The sequence below is a fragment of the Lactuca serriola genome, chromosome 9 (assembly GCF_051521515.1).
Source record: "Lactuca serriola cultivar US96UC23 chromosome 9, Lser_US96UC23_V15, whole genome shotgun sequence".
Lineage (NCBI taxonomy): Eukaryota > Viridiplantae > Streptophyta > Magnoliopsida > Asterales > Asteraceae > Lactuca > Lactuca serriola.
In genome coordinates this window covers 60,199,582-60,224,588 of record NC_136416.1, presented here as the reverse complement: position 1 = coordinate 60,224,588, position 25,007 = coordinate 60,199,582, and the positions used below count along the sequence as shown (strand labels likewise).

Genomic DNA, 25,007 nt, shown 5'->3' with positions numbered 1-25,007 from the left:
TTTTAAGAAAAACAAACAGCACCTTAGTTATATTACCAGGATCATAAGCATTTAAATTCAAGGATTTAGATTGTTCGTTTGCATCAAATTTAGCTACTTTAGGCTTTTGACTAAAAGTCGAGTACTCAGCTCTCAATCTCTTGTATATGCAAAAAAATATAAATACCCTCCAGTGTAATTAACAAACACAACTTTAATGTATAACGTATATAAAACACACATGCAAAGGTGAGAGAGAAAGAACCTTTCACAATGCAAAAAATAGAAATTTCATGCCACTTTGAGCATGATTAAAATTTGGTCTAAATCGTTCCATTAAATAAACATAACACCAAAAAGTTTCTGATTCATCTTCCATGACATAAGGAATTGGGGATAAGAAATCATTCATACCCCACAAAAGTTTATTATTGTATTTCATCTATTAAGAAAAATAAATAAAACTAATATTATATCAAGGGAGTTAAAAGAATTAATAAAAAAAATATTACCTGACAATAACCGATTTCAAAGTTGTAAGATGAGTATGTCATCAAAATATGACTTAGAATATTCACATTTTCATTGTTATCACCTTGGAAGCACTAGATTAGTTCTTACCTTGAAAAAAAATACAAATTAAGGTTAATTAAAATTTATAGAAAAAAAAGTCCAGGTATTTAATGAAGAATATGTTGTTATAGTTAATTAGTTATACCACGTCTTTATCAATAAGAAACTTTGTTTTTTTTAATTGGGTTTCTTATATGGAAAGTGATTCGTACACAACAATTTTTATCCATACACAACAATTCCTGTTTTATGGGGTTGTAAAATACAATACTTTAATGCACAAATTGTTGTGTATGGAAAAAAATTGTTATGTACGAATCATTTCCCTTCTTTTATTGATTGCGATGTGGAAATGCTTAGCAAATGAAAAATAAATAATTGTTACAGAGATTTTTTTATAAAAAATAAGATATGTTGCTAATTAGTGGCAAACTTGTCATTGGTTTTTTGAGGGTTTCATATTCTAATTTCTTAATAGTGGAAAGATAATGCATTTGTGTATATGTAGAATCATATGCATGATATTTCGATAAGAATTTCCAAATTCGAAATCACATGAGATTAAAATTATAGTTTACGCTCAACTTGACAAAAAATAAAATAAATAAATAAATAAAAACATTTTTACACAAACTGTGATCCACTCCTCCATAGAAAATTCTCTTCTTTAAATCATTTGAAGACATAACTCGGCATTCAGCATCCGAAAATGTTGCCCACTACAAAAAATTGTTCACCTGTTAGGCTAAGTATGTAAAAAGACATAAATGTTCTTCTCATTCGGGTTATAAAAAATAACTCTAGAAAATTTGTCCAAACTATATATAGATAAAGAAAGTAGGGAACTCAAAACTAGTGATTATATACCAGGAAAATATCACTTTGACCCAACAAACTATCACATTCTTTTAAAGGTTCCTTGATCTTTTTTTAAAATATCCTAAAGATGTAAACTTGATTTTTATGTTTTAAAATATCCTTATTTTTTAATTTGCTAATTTTTTTTGGAACCGGCAAATAGATATATAAAAAGGCAAGCCTCTAGCAAGAGACTAGAGGTCGCATAAAGAGTTTACAAAGGAAAAACCAAGACAGAACAAAAATGAATAACAAGTGACCATGTAACAAGAACTATAATCAACGGAATGGACTACTGCACCAATCTTTCCAATCCAAGCTAGAGTTTTTCCCCCTATTTTTTTTATCCAAAGAAATGTAGTGGACTGTATGATATCTGCACATTTGACGGAAGGCAACCACTGCCTTTTAAAAACTCTGACATTCTGTGCTTTCCAAATATTCCAGAGGGATCCATAGCAAATCCCGAGTAGTAGTTTCCTCCATAGCGGGCAATCGAAGCATTTGGTTGCATAGTCTATTACGTCACACACCGATAGGAGATTGAATGTTGGAATCCCACACCATTTGAAAATCAGTTCCCACACTGTTCTAGCATACTGACAGCGAACCAGAGCATGATCTGCGCATTCTTGTATGTCGCCACAGAGACTGCAAAAAATATTTTCCAGATTTACCCCTCTCTTGGATAGAGCCAGTGCTGTAGGAATCTTACCCATGTGTGCCCTCCATACAAAACACACCACCTTGATGGGGATATCAGTCGTCCATTCGAAGCGCCCGATAGGGATAGTAGGGTAGGATTCCTAGACTTTCCGAAGAGCTTTGATAGTAAAACTCCCATCAGAAGTGAGACTGTAGGTCCAAAAGTTTTCATGTCCGTATGGTTGTTTCTTCAATATCCGTTCAATTGCAATTTCTTTTTTCATCAATTCCTTTCTTACCCCTGCTATATTCTTCCAAACTCCAGGTAGTTTATTATTAGCATAGTAACCCTCCAGATTCGAATTAAGAGCATGCAGACCTGTGATTGCAGCTGCCCAAGTGGTTGATGGACTCACCTTTAGCTTTCACCACCATTTCACTATAAGAGACACATTTAAGGATTTAATGGTTCCTATTCCAACCCCGCCAGCTTCTTTGGGTGCAGTAACCATGTCCCAAGAGGCCCAGTGGATTTTTATGATACCCTCCGAACTCCCCCATAAAAACTTCTTTCGGATACCTTCTAGTTTGTCGATCACCCCTTGAGGCGCCACAAATAATGACATGAAGTAGCTCGGCATGTTCCCAAGAACCGATTGTACCAAAGTTAAACGGCCTCCAAATGAGAGTGTTTTAGAATTCCATTTTGAAATCTTTCAATTACCGGTTTCCAGTTTTTGATATGCTTCATGTTTGCCCCAACTGGGACCCTTAAATAATTGAATGGTAGTTTGTACGGTTCGCATCCTAAAGGTCTGGCATATCTTGTAACTTCTTGCATGCTTACCCCCACTCCAAATACCCTAGACTTGTTAAAGTTGACTCTAAGACCTGCGGAGACATGAAAGCAGTGGAGAATCCTGGCGAGATTTTTGATGTTGTGTTCGGACCACTCACCAAGGAATAGTGCATCATCTGCATATAGTAAATGCGAGATTACCGGTCCTCCATTAGGGATTTGCAGTCCTTGGAAGACCCCTCTTTCGCAGGCCGCTCTCATCGCCACACTCAACCCCTCCATGGCTATTATAAAGAGGAATGGGGATAATGGATCTCCTTGTCTTACTCCCTTGGAGATGCAGAATTCCTCAGTCGGACATCAATTGATAAGAAGCGAAGATTTTGCTGATGTCAAACAACCGAGAATCCACTTCCTCCGCTTGACTCCAAACCCCATTGATTACATGTTTGAGTCTAAAAATTCCCAGTTTATAAAGTCAAATGCTTTGTTAAAGTCGACTTTGAATAATAGTATCTTCTTTTTTTACAGTTTTTGCCCACGAACAAATTTCATTAACCACTAGAGGACCATCTAGTATATTCCTTCCCGACACATATGCAGATTGTACCTCGTCAATGCAGGACCCCAACACCTTCTTGATTCGATGTGCAAGAATTTTCGCAATGATCTTGTATATCGAGCCAATTAGGCTGATGGGGCGAAAGTCACTTAGCACAATGGGGTCTTTAACTTTAGGAATTAGGGAGATAAATGATGAGTTGCTGGCATTGTCAATTATCCCATATTTTTCAAAATGTTTCACCACTGCAGCAATGTCCCCAAGTAACACATCCCAATATTTTTAAAAAAATTTAAACGAGAACCCATCGGGTCTCGGGGCCTTCTCATTTCGGCACGCCCATACTGCTTCTTTGATTTCCTCCAGGGTAAAAGGGGTTTCGAGCATTATGTTTTCTGTCGGTAGAATGCTTTTAAAGTGACGGCTCACCAGCTTGGGTCTAGAAGGCCATTTCTCCTTAAATTTCTCAGCAAAAAAACTGAATGATTCTGCTTTTATCACCCCCGGATCAGTGCACCAGCTACCATTGATCATAAGTCCCTCAATCCGATTTTTTCGATTATTATTATTAACATATCCATGGAAGAACCGCATGTTTTCATCACCATCCACCGCCCACTTGATCCTGGATTTTTGTTTAATATCCAGTACCTTGTATTTCTCCAGCTCGGATACCCTCTTGAAACTATCTCGCCTTTTTTCTCTTTCTGCAGTAGTTAGTGATCGTATCTCAGTCACAAGGTCTAATTTGTCCATCACCTCCTTGTGTTTACGTAGTTCCAGTTCCTCTTTGGGATGATCAACAACTCTCCATTTCTTTAATCCTTTCTTCACATGTTTCAATTTGGCTAGTAGGTATTGGTCAGGTGTTCCGTCTCCCCTGAAGTTGTTCCAGTAAGAGATAAAAGCCTTCTCAAATCCATCTCGTAACAGCCATGAATTGAAAAGTCAGAATGGGGGTGGACCAAAGTCAGGTGTGGAACTGGATAATAGGATCGGACAATGATCAGATAATTCCCGAGGGAGAGCAGTGACAGTAGCTGTGGGGGAGAAGTCAAGAAACTTGGGGCAAAGAAGAAATCGACCCAACTTACTAAGCTTCAAATCTTCATCACGGTAGCACGTGAAGTGGAATCCACCCATTTTAGGATCGATTAGTCCGACTTCCTTGATGGAATCATTAAAGTCGCGAGTTGTACGGTGACAGAAGTTGGAGTTAAATTGTTCTTCTGGTCTTCGGACATCATTAAAATCCCCCATGAGCACCCAGACTCCTTCGTTAGCTTCTATGATTTCTTTTAACTCATTCCAAATTCTGGATTTATCCTTTACTGCTTGTGGACCATATATATTAGCAAAGATTACAGGTTGATGAATGCCCACCCAATTTCCAATATTTATGAGATAATTTCGTGAGGATATTATCACCGTCGAAGTACTTAAATGCCATGATCTTGAATGTACCCCACTGTAATCTACACCTTGTTGACCAAGGTAAAAGAAACATATAAATAGGAAGTGTAGAAGAAGGGGACGAACATAGGGGGAATAAGAACTTAGGAATAACATAAAACAGAGGAAATATAATTACTTGCTGCCAAAAGTAAGACTTCTTATTAAAAACTGATTCTGAATAATTTTACAAAGTAATGATTATATCTATCTATCTATCTATCTACCTTTCCTAATAAATAAAATCTTTTTGACATATGTTATATTCTCATTTATTTTGTCACATGTAATTTTATGGTTATTTTAAATTAATTTTTATTTCACATGCCATTTTATGGTTTTTTATTTTATTAAATTGTAGATAGTATTTAAATGCAATAATAAATGCATATAAATTTCATTAATAAAATTTCCTTCTAATTTTAAAATTACTAAATTAAAGATTTATTAATTTTCTTTATTTATTTATCTAAATTATTTGTTTAAATATAAAAGATAAAACAAAACACTTTAATTTTTATAATTTAATATTTTCTCACTTTTCTTATAAATTCAAATTTCTCAAATGTTTAGAATTTTGTATTTAGTTTTTCTTTAAATAAACTCATTTAATACATGGGTTTCACACCTAATATATAATAAATAAAAAACAACGATTGCATCTATATATACTAAATAAAATAGTATACTGGTCTTACTCTAAAACTGGGAAATAAACTTAATAAAAGGTAAGGTTCCAAAAATACCCCCTGCACCATATCTTGAATTAAGCAAACACTCATTTCATAGCTTCCCATCCATCTTCGTAAGCACAAGGATATAGGTATTCTGGTGACCGCATGTAGTTTACTTAAACCACCATGCCTTTGATTAATCCAGTGAGACGACAACAGAACATGTCATAGATGGCGCTTTTAGCAAAGAAATGAGTGATTAGTGGAAGAAGATTAATACCAAGACGATATTGGTATTGCTTAGTGTTTTTTTGAGTTCCAAGACTCCAGCTTCGGGTTGATGTTAAAATTCGTTTTCTGGCGGGGGAGCATCAATAAATCCGGTTGAGGAGACTGGTGGCGCTGTCAACTACATCAAAAGAGTAAACACCATCCATCTGAATGGTGTTGAGCGCCACTTTTCGGTCAAGAAACTCCTTTAACTCACAATTGAAGGTGTCGTCTGGTCGCCAGAACATGTTATATGCTAACTTGATGTTGGAAATTAGGATTCATCTGCGAAGGGACATTATTTTCTATAATTAAAAAAACAAGACGACGGAGAAGAAAGTGTGTAAAGTGGAATTTTCAAAGACCCATTTTGATTTTGATGTATGTTTTGTAGAAGTGACGAGGCTTACGAGTTTCTATCCTATTTAGCATACTTAACCGGTTATAATAGATTCATTACCCAAATTAACCGGTAAAACACAAGTTGACGCCCCTTAGATGTAAAAAAATAAAGATGAAGGACCTTTTAAAACAAAAATGATAAATTGGTTGGGCTACAATGACAATACCCTTATATATAATACAAACGTATTACCTAGTTTAAAGTCTAATTGCAACATGCATCATGGAATTTTAAATTATACTTTTCATTTTTCTAATTCTTGTATAATTTCATCCCAATAAGTAAGTTAATGTATATATTTTTAGTGTTAGGAATTTTTGCTAACCCATATTTTCTTACCAACAATTCTTAAAATGCAAACTTTTTTGTGTCATATTTTTTTCCAAACAAAGTGACATAACACACCAAATCAGTCATATACAAGCATATTCACGAAAAAAATATTGAAAAAAATGTGCATATGTGCAAAAAAGTCGAAAAATTCACATCTTCGTAAAAAATGCACATATGCACCTGTCGTATATGCATATTTTTTTTGAGATTTTATTATTATTATTTTTTTGCGAATATGCTTCTATAGGACCGGTTTTGTGCTTTATGTTACCTTTTTTGAAACAAAAAGTATCACACAAAAAAGTTTGCATTTTAAGAGTGGTTCGTCGGAAAATATGGGTTCACAAAGGATCCTGAATATATATATATATATATATATATATATATATATATATATATATATATATATATATATACACACACACACACACACTAGGCGTAACCTCGCGCGTTGCTTAAAAATGCATTTAACTGGTTAAAATAATTATGGGAAAAAATAGAAATATGTTGAAATTTACATTTTTAGTCATGTTTTGGGCATTAACTGAATTATCAAATAACATAAAAATCCATCAACTTATATTTGATACTATCTAATATACTCCATACCTCATAAACTTTACTTTTACTTTTATAATATCCAATATATATTATAAGTTTTTGTATAACATTAATATAATCTACTTTACTTATATCCGATAATATTTTTTGGATAAAATAAGAAATACGTTGTTTTGAATGAGCTATAAATAAACAATATTGAACTAATAAACTTTGTATTACACTATTTATATTACACCAAAACATCCAAAGTTTCATATATGAACTTTCAAATATTAAACATTGAAATTAAGAATGAATTCATACAAAATATATCATTATACATAAATGTCATCAAGAGTTTTAAAATAAGTCGATTAGTAAATATGATATTTAATTTTAATTACATATTTTGCAAGGCGTACGTTTGACTTTATGTTGGTGCGCCGAGAATCCTCTTCCTTAATTTGTACCTAAAAAATTAAGGTGAATAGGAATATAAAATATATATTACAAAGCGTAAATATAAATAATTAAAAAGGGTATGCGGATCTCCTATTACCGGTTAAAGACAACATACATCTCTAGTGGTATCGATTCCTATGTGAAATTGAAGTAGTCATTCTATGTACACCTTGTTTTCTAATTACATAAAGAAATATGAGTAACCAAACATAAAATAAATATTTTAGTTGACTAAAAAATTAAATAATATAAGTTTAAGAGTTAGGAGTTTCAAAACATTAGTATTTTTATTAATCAATCAATTAAGTAATACATGTTGAAATTTTTATAATCATTATTAAAAAGCATTTGAAATATTAGATTTTAAATGAATTTTGGTTGAAGTGTTTTGACATCTAGTATAATATATATATATATATATATATATATATATATATATATATATATATATATATATATATATATATATATATATATATATATATATATAGAGAGAGAGAGAGAGAGAGAGATACAAAGAGAGAGATGGAAAATATAACATTTGTATGAGTTTTAATTAATTGTCTTTTTGAAACGGTACAATTACAAAACAAAAAAACATATTTAAAATATTTAATTAAATATTATCGACATTACCATATATAACATATGATCAATATATTAACGATTAAACCACAATATACAACGACTGTATTATAATAATCTAAAAACGAAGAAAATATAAAAACGAATTAATATAACAAACTTACAAATTAAAAACTCTAATATAATAGCATATCTCCAAAAGTGGTCATAAGACCTCAACCCAACACAAAAACCTTCATGTTTGTTTTCTTTCTAAAATTTGTATATTATTTGTATGCATGTCTTCCCAAAAGATTGACCTTTTTATAGTAAACTTTTCACTAAATGCTAATTAAACATAATATCAGTTATAAAACTTTTGAGTGTTAAATCATAATTAAGTAAACTTTTGAGTTGCATTAGTTAAAAAAGGGGGTTTCAAATGAATGTGGTTTGAGGAAGTTAAAAAGGGGGGTTTCAAATGCATGAGATTCAAGAAAAAATGCTAGCTTTATAAGTATGTATGATGTATGATATATATATATATATATATATATATATATGTATATATATATATATATATATATATATATATATATATATATATGCTTAGGTTATTTTGTTTTTACTAGCTATGTGTGCCAGAATGCACAGATTGGACCAACGGATGAAATTAATAAATGGACATAATTTGAGAGTGTATGATATTACAATGAGATAACATGTACCATATAATCACACAAATTTTACCAAAAGAGTATTTTGGACAATTAACTACGTTTATAAAAGGAAATTTTCGGATTTTTAGGGATAATTAATTCCCCTAATTTTAAAAATGTAATTTTTTTAATTAATTCAATTTTAATTCTAATTTAATTTTTTAACATAACCGATTTTATTCTATCAGAATATTTTTTTGCTAGAATAATGTTTTTTCAGAATTTTATTCTATTAGAATATTATTGAAGAACAACAAAATTCTTGAATCCGAGGTTGTAAAATAACAACATTCTAACATATTCTTTTACATCTAAGCTTATATACAAATTCATAAATATTCTTACAAACTAAAAGTCTTATACATTTTAATATAATTATACATCTTCTAAAAGAATATCAACAAAAATGAATAAAATTCTTAAAAAATAACAACATTCTTAAATTGTGAGTATGATTAAACTTTATTCATTCTTCAAGTTATCCCTATTAGTTCTTCAACGCATTCTTCCAGCCATTCCTATCACAAATACAACATAAACTAATATTGGTTAAAAACATGTTACTTGCAATTAACTATCACTTTATATATTCTAGTAAAATACATAGAATATGACAGAATACATAAAATACATTCTGGCAGAATACATAGATTTTATTATGGCAGAATACATAGAATACATTCAAAAAGTATTGTATTTACTACTAATTTTAGATTCCAAATATACAATAATGAGGGACAGTAGAAATTGGAATTCAAAATCACAAATTGGACCAAAATAATACACAGACAAATTAATTACCTTTTTAAACAATTACATAAAACATGTGTAGCTAGTAATTCTGACAGAATGCATATCACAAGGTTAAATTCTTTAGATTCTCTTTCAGGTATTTCAACAAACACTTATTAGGCATTATCATCAAACAAGCCAAAATCCTATGAAAGGCTTAGTGTGATCAGAAGCAAAATAAAAAAAAAACATAAATTCTTCGAGAACATCAAAGTTTAAGTTTTTCAATACCAAATAAAAATAAAGAATCTATCTCAATGCTATCGGCCACATCAGGCATCAGGAACTGAAGGTAGGGGTGACAATTTATGACACGACACGACAAAAATACACGACACGAAACAAAATTGGGACGAAACTAAAATTTGAATTCGTGTTCGTGTTAGCTATAAAAAACACGATGTCGTGTCGTGCCGTGTTCGTGTTCGAAATTCGACACGAAATTGACACGATTTAGCAGTTCTTTATCGTGTTTGTCGTGTTTATCGTGTTATATTTGATATATTATTCATTAAATAAACTAGTTTTTAGTATATGTTATATCTGTCGTGTCGTGTTTGTCGTGTTAGTTAAGAAAAACACAACATCGTGTCGTGTCGTGTTCGTGTTACCAAAAACTTTGTCGTGTCATGTCGTGTCAGAAACACGAAACGATAGCACAATTTGCCACCCCTAACTGAAGGTACTGAAATCGGCATAAATACAAACATTGTATTGTGCATCGACGATATCACGTGCAAAAGCCTTAACCTTTTCCATCTTACCGTATGTGGACGAGTGCAACATCAATTATATATATATATATATATATATATATATATATATATATATATATATATATATATATATATATATATATATTCATTTAGTTGTAACTAAAGAATCTATCTTGATGTTGTAAGATATGTGGTTTAGGATCGGTGATAAAGAAAAAATGGACGAAGATCAAATTGTTCATCACTCATTTTTAACCATTCTCAAAAGAAATTTGATTGTAAAATCAGAAATTAGGTTTAAAATTAGTAATTCAGTTCGAGAACATACCAAGGCTATGATGTTGGTGTACGGCGACAGCTATAGACCGATTTCGGTGATGGAATACGAAGTCGACGAAGGAGAGGGAGGAAGAAGAAGATACGACTGTGGCAAGATGAGGGATACAAAGGAATGTTGATGGTTATAAAGAATGTATATTAGGTCAACATATATTTATTTTGTTTCCTTAATTGCAAATGTAAAAAACCAAAAATACCCTTTTTGATTTAATTAATTATTTAATTATTTGCTAATCTGTGATTGGTGCATTTAGGAGCACAATAGTTACTAGAAAACATTTGAACCTAGCGCTCTCTCTCTCTCTCTCTCTCTTTATATATATATATATATATATATATATATATATATATATATATATATATATATATATATATGTATATTGTGGGGTCCATCAAATTTAAGACTAAAGTCTTAAAACAAGGAGGTAGATTTTTGACCATTAGATTATATTTGATGGTTATGATTAAAAATGGTTATGTTCATAAGATAATGGTGATCCATGTGAAAAGACATTTAGCCAATCAAGAACATATACAACACACTATATAATTCATGAAATTATTTTACTAACCATAGTCCTCATTCAACCATACTCTCAAACCTTCTAAACCCTAATATCTTTCAACAGACAACCTCCACAGCCACCACCATTGTCGGCCACCACCTCCACCACTATACAAGACGATCCAAAACTACGAAGAGCCTCACCCTCATGAAACTACCTTCAACCACCAAGAGCCACCACCACAGTCACCTAATCTCCGCCACCACCATCACCTTCGCATCGTCTACAGCAGCCACCACTACTGCCACAACCTGATATATCCATGGTTGCTCTCTTAATTTCCTTTTTCTGTCTAGATCTATAAGAAACACGAAAGTAAAAATATATATTAGAAAATACAATGATTTGTTACATTCATATACTGATTTACTAGATCTGTTTTTTGTAGTTGAAAAATCAATGGGATACAACTAAACACTAATTTATATCTCACACGAATCTTATTTTTTGGTTTTGTTGCAGATATGTTCCATATAATAAAGGTTTATGGAACTTTCAATTTCAGGTTCAAGGATTGTTAGTAGATTTAGTATTAGTTTTTAAAAGTGTTGTTTTTGTAATGTTTTCATTCTCAGTTTAAAGTATATGATTGTGGTTAAAGTATAAAGATTATGTGTTGATTTTTTTTTATTTGTAGTAATTTCAAATACATGATTCTGTCGAGTTCTTTTTACCAAATCACAGTAAACATAAAAATTATTTACCAATATATGGTAGTTTCCAATATATTTACCAAAAAACAGTGAAATAGTTTTGAACCAATATTTTTTAATTTTTATATTACAAAAATAGGTAAAAAAACTGGACCGCTGGTCCCTTTATCTTCCTCCTATTCCATCGCCGTTTTATGTTTTCTCTATCATCAGAGTATTCATCATTTTTGTTGTTAAACTTGACCACCAGTCCCTGCATCTCCCTCTTCCTTGATTACTATTGATCGGTGCATAAAAAACAAGAAGACACCAGAGAAGCCATCATCGCCTGCATCTAATGGGTTACAATACTTAAAGAAATTTGTTCTTTTTATTTTTTTAATTGGAATATGACGTCTATTAATCATTTAATCATGCCACTTTTGTGATGTTTATTGAAGGAATGTTTTTTGTAGAACTCCTAATGCTACTTGTATGAGAATTATAGAATTGCAAATTAAGAGATGGATGTTTCTTCTCGTAATGCTAATCTTGATGTCTTCCTAGGCCATCCATCAATGCAACCGGTAGTGTTTTTGTTTAGCGTTTCTTGGTTATGAGTATTTTTCAATTTTAATTTTTTTTATCAGAGTTTTGCTGTCGGAAAAGTGTTGATGGCCGGAAACTATTAATTCACGCACCAAAACTGTAATTAGTGACAAGAACAATTGCTATTCCGATCATAGGAACTAAAATAAACCCATACTATTTGGAGCTGTCATTGCTTACGATAAGGAACCTGTAAGAGAGAACAGGAACCACAGATGATCATATGCATGTTCTTTTCCTCTATGTTTTTTCTGGATAACCTCCCACAATGATGACCCCTTTGATCATCATGATCATCATATGTAGGGTCGCCGATGAAACGCTTCTCTCCTGCGTCAAAGTTATTCTTTTCGAAAAGACGTGATTTTGTTTAGTTTTTATTTTCTTATAAAATAAGTTGGACCCACATAAAAACACTCATTGCAATACATTTCTAAATAGTTATGAAATAATGATACTTATGTAAATATTTTTTTGAAAATACCATCCTTAGGTAGAAAACTCCAACAGTGGACATAATGATTTTTTGCACATCAGAAATTTTGATGTATTGTGTGATATTTATGAATGTTTAAATTATATAAAAGATATAAAAAGAGTTTTATGTTTTAATGAGTAGTTTGTGTATTTTAAGATATCTAATTTTTAACTCTTAGTTTATCATTTATGTTGTCATTAAATTATATGTTTCAATGATACACCATGTTAATTAACCGTGGACAAACACCATGTGTTTTTGGCAATCTTAGTTTTTGAACTTTTTTATATTTTTAAGCGTAACAAATGAAGATTATATTGTTTCCACTTCTTATTAGTTAAATATCTTATTTTTATTTAAATGTTTCAAGTGATGTTATTTATTTTTAAATAAAAAATATATGAGTAACATACATCTTAACAAGACAAAAATAATAAATTTATAACAAACCACTACGTAATGTGTTTAGATAGAGAGTAGTGATTAAATCTGAAAAATATTAAAATAAATGGCTATTATACATAGATAATAGAAAATGTAAATGTGTTCATGATGGAAAAATAGTTATTTAAAATAGTGAAGTTGAGGATGAAATGTATAGGGAAACGGTTTTCCAAAAGTTACACTTCAAAATTATTAATGTGAGTTCATTATAAGTTTTGATATATAAGATCTCGAAAAAAAGACAATAAAATAATAAAGAATCATAGGAAATTGGTCACTTCATTTACATGTTGGTTATTATTATTATTTTTTTTAAATTTTCTAATTCTCTTTATAGTTTATTTTTTATAATAAAATGTCATAAAACTTATCATTTAAAAACTTAATATTATACTCATTCAATAATATATAGAAACTGTAACAACCCGTTGTTTCGACTCAATGTAAGGCAAAACTTGTTCAAATAAAAGCCTAAATATTAACCAAGTATAAATGAATTCACAACATAAATTGAGACCATACAACTGTGAAAGCCTAGAATGCATGCTTATTTAACTTACATGTAAGTATATGTATGGAAAACCATGTTAAGTAAGCTAGTACAAGCTTAATACCTAACTTAAAATCATAGTATATCATGTATATATATGTAGATTTCAGTTTTGGGAATCAAACCCTAAAGCCAAAACTGAAAACCCCCTTAGAATAAAGCAAAACCGAAAACCCTTACCTTTTTGACCAAAAATCGAAAACACTCCTTTGTTGACTATAAGGCCGAAAACACCTTAAGGCCCATAATATAGGACCGAAAACACCTTCTTAAGGCCCATTAAGGACCGTAAACCCCTTCTATATATATATATATATATATATATATATATATATATATATATATATATAGTTTCAACCGTAAACACAATTCATTTATCAACTTTTAGGCCGCAAACCTTCATATCTTCATAGAATATTGCCTAGATCTTCATAATTCCACCAAGAACACCAAGAACAATATTCAAATCTTCAAGTTTTCCTCAAGAACACCAAGAACACTACCAAACATTCATATCACTCCGAAAACCCCCAAAAACACCGAAAACGCCAAGAAACCTCCTCAATTAATTCCTAACACTTTTTGTAAGTATTTCTTACATAATTAAGTGTTTTCTAACACTTAATTTATTATTTAGTTTATTTAAATTAATATCTTATTAATTTAAATACGATATCATGTATAATTATTATTAGGACACGACAATGTACGCGGGTTCTAACCCGTGGATCATCGCTACCACTTCGCATCCAAACACGAACTTACATTCGAGGTGAGTTCATACCTCTACGTTTTCACTATTTTTCCAAGTTTTTAGGGGGGCGGGGGAGGGGGGGGGGGGAATACAAGTATAATACAATTAAAATTTGTGTTAACATCCAAAGACTTTCTAACTATTTCAGACGTTTCAAATTATTTCAACTGTTTTCAACTATTGTTTTTACCAAAACATCATATATATATATATATATATATATATATATATATATATATATATATATATATATATATATATATATATATATATATATATATATATATGGCTAGGTTATAATGTGGATGGACAACTATTGTGCGGATGTGTGGATAGTGCTATTCTATGAGAATTACTAAGAGAATAAGTTGTTTAGTAATGTGAATACGTTCAACCTCACACAACTATCGTCATTTTCTTGCATTCTCACTAATTCTTATTCATTTTTGTTCTCACACATTGTTTTTCACTCATTTTCAGTCTTACAGAATACGACACAATAAATATTATGACAGAATGAGAATAATAATAATAAGTCTATAATAACATTATATATGATTTAATTAGTGAGAATGTATGATAATAACAGTAGTTATGTAAGATTAAACGTATTCATATTATCAAACAATATATTTTCTTTGTCATTCTCATATAATAGCATTGTCCACACGTTCATACAATAGATATCAATCCACATTGGAACCTAGCTCTCTCTCTTTCTATATATATATATATATATATATATATATATATATATATATATATATATATATATATATATATATATGAGATTCAACAGGCTTATGATTGGTGTTTTCGCCTTAACTCATGTTCCTTGTTTGGTTTTGGGCTTATGGAAAATTCACTTGTCCGACTGTATTTTTAATTTCAATTATATATGCCCTATATATATGACTATAAAACTTTAAACCTTTGTAACATGCTGAGCAAAGGAGAATTTTTCAGAAATATTTTCATTACAAACATAACATACATATAAACTATAATAGGTATAGTTTGGAGAACACTACACTACTTTCTAAATTTAAGAATTGTTACAAGAACATACATACAAACTATAATAGGTATAGTTTGGGAAGCACTACGCTATTCTACTAAGTTCAAAACACTATACAAGAAATAACTATATAAACTATAGCAGGTATGGTTTATAGAACATACACGCTATTTCACTATTTCATGGATACACTACTATAATAATTATTTAAGTATAATTATTTTACATTATAATTACACTACTACATGGTAATACATACATTTTAAAGTACAAGAGAACACTATAACACTATACGTAAACTAGCTAATACAGGATTGTGAAGCACTACTTCATTGTACCCACTAGAGTACATGTTAAAGTCCTATAAATTATAACTAGAGTCTTCTTGAGGGAGAGCGTGAATTTGTGTATAGATCTATACGGGACTGACAATCCCGCACCTTAACTGTTAGCTACAGTTAGGCCGGTAGGCCTGGGGTGACAAATGTCATAACATTCCGACACCTGAAGAATGTCGTGGAGGCCACTAGTCATTTTAGCATGGTTATAAGAAAACCACAATAGTATCAACTAAACCATTGTTTAAGGGGCTAACACTACTTCAAGGGTTTTATTTTAATAATAAGACTGCATTACACTATTTCACACTACAACTGGTGAATTCCAGGCACATATACAAAAGGTGTTTCATACAAACATGACTAGGATATACCGCTTTTCTAGTTTCAGTACATTTTTGAGAAAATAATTACTCATATGGTTTCATTCACTAATAAAACTGCCAGTACACTATTACAGCGTACACTAATATACATACTTTTTGGTCTTAAGGCCTAAGACTACATTACATTCACTACAGAAAAATATAGGATTTTCTGGGAGAACTCCCTATCATTTACATGATTTCAAGAAAGACTTATAAAACAAAATACTTATGAACTCACCAACTTAATTGTTGATACACTTTCAAAATCACTTGTATTCTCAGGGAACCAGTAGACAGGTACACCCACAGGTTTTCGAGAAGACGGAGCTTTATAGAGTCGCATCTTTTATACTTTTGCTATACACTTTTGGTGTCATACAAACAATGTTTGAACACAATGTAAATATTGTTTTATCAATGTATTGGTTGTTGTTTACTTTGATTACTATTATACATTTGTTGTGATACTGCACATGACATCCTTCGCCCCCGAACATTTTTACTGTTTCGGTTTGGGGGTATAATAGAAACAAACTCATGAAACCTAAAATATTTTCATGTTAATGTCTTTTTACAATTTTTTTGTTGATAATAATTATAATATATATAAAAGTAATTAATATTTCTTTTTTATTTATAGCTTTTAAAGGATATAAAAAATAATAGTATCCAATACAAAGAATAATAATAAATCTTATTACTATAAAAATATTATAATATAATGTGTTGCTCATGTAAGCTTATTTTTTGAAAGCAAATTATACCTTTAAAGGAAAGTTCTCGTCAAGAGTAAACCATTTATAATGATCGTTAATCATTCACTATATTAAGTTACCCTAAAAATAAGTATTTAATACAATTTTCGGTAAAGTGTTTTCATTAATATATACTACTTTATAATCTCTCTCTCTCTCTCTCTCTCTCTCTCTATATATATATATATATATATATATATATATATATATATATATATATATATATATATATTGTGGGGTCCTTTAAATTATAAGACTAAAGTCTTAAAACAAGCAGGTAGATTTTTAACCATTAGATTATATTTGATGGTTATGATTAAAAATGGTTATGGTTAAAAGATAATGTTGATCTATATGAAAGACATTTGGCCAATCAAAAACTTATACAACACACTATATAATCCATGAAAGTATTTTATTAACCCTAAACCTCATTCATCCATACTCTCAAACCTTCTAACCCTAATATCTCTTTACAAACTCTTTCCACGCTCTTGAATCCCTAATATATTTCAACCGATAACCTCCACAACCACCACCATTGTCGGCCACCACCTCCACCATTATACAAGATGATTTCGTCGAGTTTTTTTTAGTAGTTTCAAATACATGATTCCGTCGAGTTCTTTTTACCAAATCATAGTAAACATAAAAATTATTTACCAATATATGGTATTTTCCAATATATTTACCAAAAAACAGTGAAATAGTTTTGAACCAATATCTTTTAAGTTTTATATTACAAAAATAGGTAAAGAAACTCGACCGGTGGTCCCTTTATCCTCCTCCTATTCCATCGCCGTTTTATGTTTTCTCCATCATCAGAGTATTCATCATTTTTGTTGTTAAACTGGACCACCAATCCCTGTATCTCCCTCTTCCTTAATTACTACTGATCGGTGCATAAAAAACAAGAAGACATTGGGGATCCGAAGAAGCCATCATCTCCTACATCTAATGGGTTACAATACATAATGAAATTTGTTCTTTTTATTTTTTTAATTGAAATATAACGTCTATTAATCATTTAATCATGCCAGTTTTGTGATGTTTATTGAAGGAATGTTCTTTGTAGAACTACTAATGCTACTTGTATGAAAATTACCAATATATGTTAGTTTCCAATATGTTTACCAATATTTTTTAATTTTTATATCACAAAAATAAGTAAAGAAACTGGACCGCCGGTCCCTTCATCTTCCTCTTATTCCATGGCCTTCTTATGTTTTCTCTATCGTTAGAGTATTCATCATTTTTATTGTTAAACCAGACCACAAATCCCTCCATCTCCCTCTTCCTTGATTACTACTGATCAGTGCATAAAAAACAAGAAGACACTCTCTAGAGATGCCATCATCGCTTGTATCTAATAAGTACAATACATAATGAAATTTGTTCTTTTTTTTTTAATACATAATGAAATTTGTTCTTTTTTTTTAATTGGGATATGACGTCTATTAATCATTTAATCATGACAGTTTTGTGATGTTTATTGAAGGAATGTTCTTTGTAGACCTCCTAATGCTACTTGTATGAGAATTATAGAAATGCAAATTAAGAGATAGATGTTTCTTCTGGTAGTGCTAATCCTATAGTAGTCCTAGACCTTCCATTGATGCAACCCGTAGTGTTTTTGTTTAACATTTTTTGGTTATGAGTATTCTGCAATTGTAATTTCTTTATCAGAGTTTTGCTGTCGGAAAAATGTTGATGGCTGGAAACCGTCAATTCACGCACCAAAACTGTAATTAGCATGGCAAGAAACAATTGTTATTCCGATCATAGGAACTAAAATTAACCCATACTATTAGGAGCTGCCATTGCTCACGATAAGGAGCCTGTAAGAGAGAATAAGAACCACAGAAGATCATACACATGCTCTTTTCCTCTGTATTTTTTTTGGATAACCTCCCACGGTGATGACCCCTGACATCATCATATGTAGTGCCGCCGACGAAATCCTTCTCTCCTGCATGAAAGTTAATCTTTTCGAAAAAACATGGTTTTGTTTAGTTTTTATTTTCTTTTAAAATAAGTTGGACCCATATAAAAACACAATTTGCCATACTTTTTTAAATAGTTTTGAAACAGCAAGACTTATGTAAATATTTTTTCAAAATACCATCATTGGGTGGAAAACTCCAATATTGGACGTAATTATATTTTGCACACCTTGAATTTTGATGTATTTTGTGATGTTTATGAATGTTTAAATTATATAGAAGATATAAAAAAGAGTTTTATGTTTTAATGAATAATTTGTGTATTTTTAGATATCTAATTTGTACCTCTTAGTTTATCATTTATTTTTGTAATTAAATTATTGGTTTCAATAATATACAATGTTAATTAATCGTCGACATACACCATATGTTTTTGGCAATCTTAGTTTTTGAATCTTTTTATAATTTTAAGCGTAACAAATCTACTATAATAAATGAAGGTTTTTTGCCACATGTCCTCTTCTCATTCATTTGGACACATGGCATTTTCTAGAATTTTTAAAATTTTTATTTTCCACTTGTCATTTTATTGTATTTTTTATTTTATTAAATTAAAATTCCACATTTAATGTCTAAGGTAATATATATGTAAAATATTTATTAGAAAAAGTTTATATATGTAATGTATTCAATACATTAAAGTCTCACTAATTTTAATAATTCAAATTTTTCTCATTTTTTTTATAAATTCAAACTTTTCAAATTATTAAAATTTTATATTTTTTTTTAATTAAACCCATGTAATACATGGGTCTTACACCTAGTGAAGATTATATTGTTTCCATTTCTTATAAGTTAAATTTCTTATTTTTATATAAATGTCTCAAGTGATTTATTTATTTGAAAATAAAAAATATGTGTAACTTACATCTTAACAAGACAAAAACAATAAATTTATAACAAACCACTAAGTAATGTGAAAGAGTAGGGATTAAATCTAATTTTTTTTTTTAAAAAAGAAATGTATATTATACATAAAAATAGAAAATTTAAAGGTGTTCATGATGGAACAATAGTTATTTAAAATAATGAAGATGAGGATGAAATGTATAGGGAAAAACTTTTTCATACTTTACACTTAAACTTATTAATGTGAGTTCATAATAAGTTTTGATATATAAGATCTCGAAAAAATACAATAAAATAATAAAGACTAATAGGAAATTGGTCCTTTCATTTACACGATGCTTATTAATTATTATTTTCTTTTGAATTTTCAAATTCTCTTTGTAGTTTATTTTTGATAATAAAATATCATAAAACTTGCCATTTAAAAACATAATATTATACTCATTCAATAATATATAGAAATAAACTCATGAAACCCAAAATATTTCATGTCAATGTCTTTTTTTTACACTTTATTTTGTTAATAATAATTAATATATATATACATATATATAAAAGTAATTAATATTTATTTTTTATTTATAGTTTTTAAAGGATATAATAAAAAGATAATATCCAATACAAAGAATAATAATTAATCTTAATATTATAAAAATATTATAATATAATGTGTTGCTCATGTAAGCTTATTTTTTGGAAGCAAAATATACATTTTAAGAAAAGTTCTCGTCAAGAGTAAACCATTTATAATAATGGTTAATCATTCAATATATTAACTTACCCTAAAAATAAGTACTTAATACAATTTTCGTTACAGTGTTTTGTTTGATACCCTAAAATCTTTTTTCATACTTTCAACCCTCGACCATTAAACTTAACCATTGAGTTGTTAAACAAATATAAATAGACAAATAGTTGCTCACCTTAAACTAACGATTAGGTTTAATTACGAGAACTCACTCCACGATTAGGTTTAATGACAATCAGGCCATTAGAACACAAATAGAAATTGGTATAAACTATAAATCCTAAATCTTAATAACCGTAACAAAAACTATTGGCTAAAACCAAATTAGTTACCAAAAAAAAACTATTCATAGTCCCTATAGGACGCTCGCTACATTGCGCGGGTATACTACTAGTATATATATATATATATATATATATATATATATATATATATATATATATATTAAAGGGGGTGTGCTTATGAACAGTAACCGACAGAGCAGGTTACTGTTCATCGGCTTCTCGCTCTAATGTTAAGTTACGTCACCACCATCTACTCTATTTTTTACCCAATTTTACCCCTAAAAAGTATATTCCATTATTCAAACTTATATAAATTGTCAAACACCCATTCTATTAATTTGGTTTTAACAAATATATAATCTATATTTTTTTCATTACAATAATATTAAATAAATAATAATATTTTTATAATACTTAATTATAAGCTTTTGTAAAATATGTTATCGTGTTTTAAAATTTCAATATGTATTTAAAATTTAATATGAATTTGATAAACAAATATATAATTAATTAATATATAACACAATATTATAAGTATTAAATATTACATTTAAATTATAATTAGTAGATAAAAAACCAGAAATGTATAAATATAAAAAAATAGGGACTAAAATCGACAATTCAAAGTTCATCCCCATTTTGGGGGAAATGAATAGTATAACACCAAATATTGTGTTATACTATTCATTTCTCCGGGGGAATAAATGGGATAGGGTTGGAGAAGAATGGGGGAAGAAATGGAGGAAATAATGAAAAATGGGAGTGAGTGGAGATGCTCTTAGGAGCTTTATATGTACATACCCCAAAAAAGTAAAATCAATCCTGTGTGACTTCATTTCATAACCGACACACACATCCACATACACATAACTGTTCGAGAGATAGAATCGAGAATGTTTTTTTGGAGATTAGGAGATGAAGATGTGGAAAGTTCATTGAGTTGAAAGGCGGCGAGTTTCTATGGTGGAATCAATCACTTAAGCCATGAATTAGGAAATTGTGAGAACGCTCTAATTCTGATCCGCTGTGCAAACTGCAAGTGAACATTGGCAATGGTATAGAGGCCGAACCCTAAATCGATAGTGATATGTCGAAGAACATCGAGATTTTAGTAGGAGACAACATGGAAAGCGAAGTGTATTTCGTTTATAGAAAAACGAAAGCTTCTTCTGAAGGGAAAGTGTTTCATATATATCTGGAGTAGTCGTTGTTCTTCGTCTTCGTCATCGTGAAGCATGTTAATTGGAGATTGTGGTGTCGCTGAATCAAATGAGGAAATCGGCTAAAACCTTGTATTCATACCGCTGCTTTCACTAACCTAAATGTTTAGGAAGAATTGATTTGTGGAGTTCATCGGAGACGTGAACTGTTCATTTCATGGATTCAAGAGGAGATAAAGATACAATGAACAAAAAAGCAGAGAAGACGCAAATTTGAGGATCAATAGAATCCAACGGAAATTCGAGGATTAGAATAGCAAAAATGAAGAATCGGTGGAGAAACAGATGGTAACGGAAGAAAAAGGGGAAGTCTGTGTTCTAGGTTGAAAGAGGCGGTGACGCTTAGATTGGAGCCAAATAACGGTCATGCAAAGGAGAGGAGAACACGTGTATCGTCTTCACCTGCAAGCCGATGACGATGTAAATGAAGCCCTAGCTCCAGCACAACTGATACGAGTTATATACGCTAAACACAAAACCACCAACTTCAAACTCGAATTATAGATAAGAATGCTTGGTTTTTGTTGTATGACAAATTATACAATTATGAAAGGCATATGGACGCTTGAAAACTAAAATATAAGTAGCAACCTATTACATTTAAATAATTGCAAAAATATAGAAATCAAAAACAAAAAAAATCATATATATATATATATATATATATATATATATATATATATATATATATATATATATATATATATATATATATATTGGATTTCGGATATATCCGAAAATTCTTAAAGCTATTATCCGTATCCGAATCCGAAAAATCGGATATCCGAATTTTCGGATAATTTTGTTTCGGATTCCGGATTTTTCTAATCGTATTTCGAATAAGGATATTTTTGAACGCCCCTAATTGTGAGTGGGCTGAATGGTGTTGCTTGGCCTAAACCATATTTAATTTTGTTCTTTGTATTTTGTTTGTTTTTCAACCCGGTTGTAGTTTCCAGCTCCCCGGGTTGCTTTTTGCTTTAATATATTTCTTTGTTTCCAAAAAAAATTCAAATTCAAATTTTGCATTAAAGGATATTTGCATTTCTTTTTTATAAATTTCATAAAAATATAGAAATAAATTACGTAACTTTCCATAAAGACATAATCAACAAAATTACCCTATAATATTAATACGTCGTAAAAGAAAGTAAACATTTGGTTCAGTACTAAATCATTAAATTAGTACATTGTCCAATACAAATATACATTTAAAGCTTCGTTCTCCTGATAAATGCTTACTTCTTTTTAGCAATTTGGGAGATATCATTAGCAATATTCTTTGCATCATTTGAAATACCGAACAATCCAGCACTTGCAAATCCTACACAGTAAAGACCATGTTCCCCTTTCCAACGATTCGGGCTCTTAAGATGTGGCATTCCTTTTTCATTAAACAACCCTCCATCATGCTAAATCAAACCAAAAAAATTTGGATTAACCATAAACAAAATCGTAAGTAAATATAAATCTAATCACATTAGATATATACCTTAAGCCATTTCCTCACATTGCTTGTAAAACCAGTAGCAAAGACTATGGCATCAAATCGTTTCTCTTGACCATTTGAAAACTTGATTTGATCACCTTTTATCTCTTCAATTGACTTCATCACCTTATGACACAAAGAACATATCATAAAAGTTAGTCATTGTTTAAACTGTTATGAATTTGATATTAAAAGAAGATATATAACAAGGTTTACCTCAATGTCTCTCGTTTTGATCCTTGCAACTGTTCCAACATCAATAACGGGTGATCTTCCAGTTTCACGTTTAAGATAAAATGGCCCTTTTGTTGGCCTATGTATTCCATGTTTACAAAGATCTCCATACAACAACTTACTAAACATTAAAACAATTTTATCCACAAAACTACACGAAAGATATTTCAGTAAATACATCCCGAGTTGCACTAGCTCCTTTGTAAGGACATGTACCTGTCACAACAATAAACCATTAAAAATACATGAAATTAATGCATTTTAAAATCCAATTATAGTATATCACAAGTGCATATTCAAACACCGAGTGGGAGAACCTTTAGATGAATGAACGTAAGATAACATGGAAAAAAGAGAAAGTACTTACAGGGCTACGAACAACAATCGACGTTTGGGCACCCCAGTTGAACAAATCATAAGCGATTTCCATGCCAGAATTTCCAGCACCAACAACAAGCACATTTTTGTATCCAAATTTCTTTCCATTTTCATATTCACTAGAGTGTATGATTGACCCTGTGAAGCTATCTAAACCATTAACACTAGGGATATATCCTTCACTGTTTTCACCTGTTGCCACCACAAGAAACTCTCCGACATACTCTTCCACAAGACCTGAAACCCCATTTTTGGCTTTAACAACCCATCTCTTTGTAACCCTGTCATACCATGCACTCTCGACATTACGATTGTACAATGGATCCACATTGAATTCAGTAACATACTTATGTAAGTATTGAACAAACGTATATTTGGGTACAAATGTGGGTGCTGAAACTGGAAATGGCATGTGAGGGAGTTCACAAAAGTTTTTAGCTAAGTGAAGCTTCAAACAATCGTAAGCCTTCTTTTGCCATAAAGATGCATAACAATCATCCCTTTCCAAAATGACATTTGGAATAGAGAGAAGATTGAGACATGCAGATGTTGCAAGTCCCGCAGGTCCTGCTCCTACTATCAGAACAACGGTTTCATGCTTCATCAT

At 30.4% G+C, this 25,007-nt stretch overlaps 1 protein-coding gene across 1 annotated transcript; it reads right to left on the bottom strand.

The window, feature by feature from the left end:
- Positions 1–2,216: 2,216 nt before the first annotated feature.
- On the bottom strand, positions 2,217–25,007 carry LOC145075735 (putative indole-3-pyruvate monooxygenase YUCCA11). Its single transcript, XM_079021866.1, has 7 exons — positions 24,390–25,007; positions 24,005–24,238; positions 23,792–23,914; positions 23,542–23,711; positions 3,721–4,296; positions 3,384–3,618; positions 2,217–2,477 (listed from the first exon to the last, which is right to left on the bottom strand). The coding sequence occupies exons 1-7, from the start codon at positions 25,005–25,007 to the stop codon at positions 2,217–2,219; spliced, it is 2,217 nt and encodes a 738-aa protein (XP_078877992.1).

Bases quoted from the DNA above. Each gene is read 5' to 3' on its own strand.
- LOC145075735 (XM_079021866.1), bottom strand. From the start codon at position 25,007: ATGATGAAGCATGAAACCGTTGTTCTGATAGTAGGAGCAGGACCTGCG. The intron at 23,712-23,791 runs GTATATATCTAA...GGTTTGATTTAG, and splicing joins ATGTGAGGAAATGGCTTAAG to CATGATGGAGGGTTGTTTAA. The intron at 3,619-3,720 runs GTTCTCGTTTAA...TGACAATGCCAG, and splicing joins AAGGCCCCGAGACCCGATGG to CAACTCATCATTTATCTCCC.